The sequence below is a fragment of the Glandiceps talaboti genome, chromosome 3, assembly GCF_964340395.1.
Source record: "Glandiceps talaboti chromosome 3, keGlaTala1.1, whole genome shotgun sequence".
Taxonomy (NCBI): domain Eukaryota; kingdom Metazoa; phylum Hemichordata; class Enteropneusta; family Spengelidae; genus Glandiceps; species Glandiceps talaboti.
The window spans coordinates 10,838,487-10,842,633 of NC_135551.1; the positions used below are offsets into that span (position 1 = coordinate 10,838,487).

At 36.0% G+C, this 4,147-nt stretch overlaps 1 protein-coding gene across 1 annotated transcript; it reads right to left on the reverse strand.

Annotated features, from left to right (window-relative positions):
- Positions 1–1,393: 1,393 nt before the first annotated feature.
- LOC144433030 (trimethyllysine dioxygenase, mitochondrial-like) lies at positions 1,394–3,714 on the reverse strand. Its single transcript, XM_078121343.1, has 5 exons — positions 3,663–3,714; positions 3,013–3,266; positions 2,562–2,710; positions 1,902–2,132; positions 1,394–1,664 (listed from the first exon to the last, which is right to left on the reverse strand). Exons 1-5 carry the CDS (start codon positions 3,676–3,678, stop codon positions 1,394–1,396), a joined length of 921 nt encoding a protein of 306 aa, XP_077977469.1. The 5' UTR covers positions 3,679–3,714.
- Positions 3,715–4,147: the final 433 nt, after the last annotated feature.

Consider the following 4,147-nt stretch of genomic DNA (forward strand, 5'->3'; position numbering starts at 1 on the left):
CCCAAAATAAATACCAAATTCTCATCCATATGGCAACTTTAAATTTGAAGGTATAGCCATATTGCCAGCAGTGCACTTTGCGCTGCCTCGATACACAAATGGGTGATGTGTCCGATTACATCTAGCAGAATGGAAAAGATCAATGTGGAATGTTTGTTTATGGGTAATAATTGATTTCAATATTTACTGTTGATAAGGGTGTTGAAGAGTTGACTGTGGTGACTCCATAGGGTCACGCTGATAGTCCATGTTATACTTATGTGTTTTTATTGCAATAGGACCAATTGCAGTTCCTTTATCAAACACACGTGAATTTTTCTACAATATTCATAAACGTCATCGTTACTGTAATAATCGTAACATCAGTTTTATCTATTTCACTAGCTGCACTATGACGTCAGTGAAAAACGATAAACCACACAAACGCTGAAATTAGTGCAGCTATATATCCTCAGAGAATTGGACGCATAAAATAATTACTTTACTCGCAGATTTGCCTTACCTCTTCGGCCAGTCGTCAAGATGTCCACAGTTAGCTCAAACACAGACAATGTCGCAAATCTTTGTATTCGAACGTGTTGTTTGTTAAGATAACACCAGTCAATCATATATAGCTGATCTTTGTAGGCCAATCAGTGCATGAGGTCAATTTGGAGTGAGACATGAGGTGATCTGAAAAGTCGAGTGCCACAACCTGCTCCAATAACCTTTTGTTAAAACAAATGGGGCAGTAATATACAAGATACGGTTTCTAACTCTATCCGGTAAGCCCTCTCCCCCCTCCCCCCCCCCCTCTCTCTCTCTCTCTCTCTCTCTCTCTCTCTCTCTCTCTCTCTCTCTCTCTCTCTCTCTCTCTCAAATATACAAAAAGAATGAGCAGGTAATTCTAGACATATTTACCCCAATTAATATAAATATAACAGCTGTAGAATATTGAATAATAATTAAATATATACCGAACTTAGATTAGAAACGATTAGTGAAAAGATACAACGTATCAAAGAATTAATTAATTATCTGGAACTGGCATGTAGCGCTTACAGAAGATCATACACATTGCTTGATGGAGTGAATAAAGCCACGCTATTAACTTTTGCTATATTAACTTCTACAGCAGTTGTATATATCCCATACGAGGGACTGGTCAATTGGAACTATATTAGAAATGACGAAGAGGCTATGTTACAGCAGTACACATATGGTTCGTTTCACAACTCTATCGCAAAGTGTGCAATCGTGCCTTTTTTGTGCTTATCCGCTTATCCTTTAATCGTCTATGACTTCCTACTTGTCTATGTTGCATTCAGTGATAAGTATCATGTGACAAACTACATGGTGCTTGAGAATGGACATGTTTAATTTGTGAACCAATATTGTGAAACAATCGTTGAGTCTATATGTTGTGATTTAGTAAAGTTCTATATCGACTGTCGATGTCATCTTTTGGTAGATATATTCCAAGCATTCTTCTTCTGCCAGTAAAAGACGTTCGTCCATGTAGAACTCGCCAGTTGTCAACAATACAGACCAGACCAGGTTGAAGTTTTATCTGCAACTCATTCACTGGAGAGGAGAGATCCTTGATAAACATCGATAATGCTCGATAAAATAGATCCAAGTCTTCGAGTTGGCAATGTTTTGTGCTGACTGACGTCGGCTCGTGTCTAAATCAAATAGACAATACGTCGAAATGTCATCATCGCCGTATCCCCATGAAACAACTGTGATTACATTTATTATATATTATTATCATAAATTCATATATTCAAGTTATCAGTAGTGAATGCGTAGCCAGGTTACACAGTTTTGATACTTACATGGACCTTTCCTTGTGAATTAAATTAGTTGAATAATTTTATGACTCATTTCAAATATTCAAACATTGTTGATTTTCCACCTACCTAATGAACTTCAGGTCCCCTGAAACAGGACATAGCTGTAACACGTGACCTTCTCCGACACAATGAACCATTCTATCTATTATTATCTTGTCGTGTCGAACTGGAACTCGACTAAGGATGTCATAATACTCAGGGTGACGTTGTTTTAATTTCTCCGCTACATTGAATGCATCGACCAGTTTGGTCATTCCTCCTTCACCATCATGACCGAGGCAATGAAAAAGTACAGCACTGCAGGTAAAGCATTTCGGTGAGATGGTTATTTATACACTTTTCAACACCACTTAAAACGATCATGTATACATGTACATAGATGCATAACAGGCAAAAACAAATATTGCCATCTTTACGCATAACACACTTCAAGATGTGGCAGTTTTCTTTTAGATCCCTTGAATCCAAAGTACAGATCTCATTTCAGTCTGATACACCACCCCCTAACCCCCCCCCCCCCGCAATGACAAGATGTGTAGTTTGTTAAGAGTGATTGACATCATTTAGGAAAATATTTTGCTCATCTTAATCGTTTTGGATGAAAAAAGATGTCTCCAACTACATTATATTCTATCCTTAACCTTAACAACATCTACAAAGTTGTCCTTTGTATTGTCTGAAGTGAATTTGCTGTTATTGAATTCAACCACCGTACCGTCTACTTACCCTGCGGGTTCGTTTAAATATGTTGTATCATTGTGGACGTTAAACTGCTCATTGGTGAATGCCCTATCTGCCCATTTAAACTCTGAAGTCAACATCCAGTGTTTTCCCCAAAAGGTTTCCCTTATGAACGATATGTTCTCTGCTACTCGCTTGAAACAAGGAAGAAATTACAAAATAATTATTTTAAAAAAAGAAACTATTTCAACAATCGCCACATTATTCTAGTTTTTTGGATAAATATGTTATTAATATATCACTGTGACATCCAAATACGCATGTGACTACGCTAAATCTGTCACAAAAAGTGCCTAGTTTTGCTCATTTGTTTGAATTGTTTTGTTTTGTTTTAAGTATGTCTTCCACATTAAGCTGTTTTCAACTATTCTTAGACGTTTGTAATGCATTCCTTTTGGCAATCTTCATGGGAATCTAACGCGGAAATTGTTTTTACCTGTGTAGCTTCTACAGTTGGTGGTACATTTTTAATGAAGGTAATACCAAATTTTAATAAGTTATCAAGGGTTGTTTTCAGAAGTTCTTCATCTCTCAGGTACTTGTTGTAATCGATAGCTTTTGGCATCCTAGCTTTTATCGTTTCTACATTCCATAGTTTTAGGAGCTTCTTCCTTTCTGACGTCTTGTCGTCAGAGACACATTTATCAACCAAGATATCAAGATGGTGAAGTGATTTGTGATTATCGGACCCTGTAAATAAAGGTAATTACAAAAGTATAGAGATCAGGAAATATTGAACTAATGTTTTATCAATGTGTATTTGGATGCGAGCTGTTGTACACACAGAATTTTAATACAGGTTGGTGTCTTGTATTATTGTAACTGCTTTTACCACAAAAAACTTATATATTTATATTTTTCTTACTTACGAATTTACATTTCCAACTGAATGACGTGTACAATATATACATTTAATGCCAGCAGTTTAACTTGGAGATTTGTTTTAAATTTGTAATATTTTTTAACGTTTGGGTCCGACTATACAAATGCTCACGCTTATGATAAGAAAGTACACAGTCAACCTTGTGCTATGTGAGGCAGGTATATTATTTTCATAACGAGAGGAAAAATGTCACGGTAACTCACACTTTATTTGCAGCATATTTTCTTCAATGTTTACACTTTTAGCTGTGACATTCAAATCTATTTCCGAGATGTCAAAATTCTTCTGATTCATCGTCTTATCAAAGCATACTTCACACCTTTATAGGAAATGAATAAACAGTATTGCTAGCTTGTAATTGTATTGCTATGAATGGTAAATGATTAATGTTATTTGACACTATGACGGATTTGAAAGAATTTACTCAAATAGATAGATTGGTAGGAATGGGAAGTGATAACGTAACTCAGCCTAATTGACTATTTTCATTTGAACTCAATATGTAAAGTGCCATCGTCGACATGAGATCTACAGTAATATATGTTACCTTCTGATAACCGCTTGGTTGGCTAAATCAAGCGTTTGTTGTTACTAGCATTACTGTGTGACATTTGGTTAGTGAGAGAGTGAAGCAAATTCATAGATCATCATGTAAACAGACTAGGTTCTTAGTGATTTTACTCTCTAT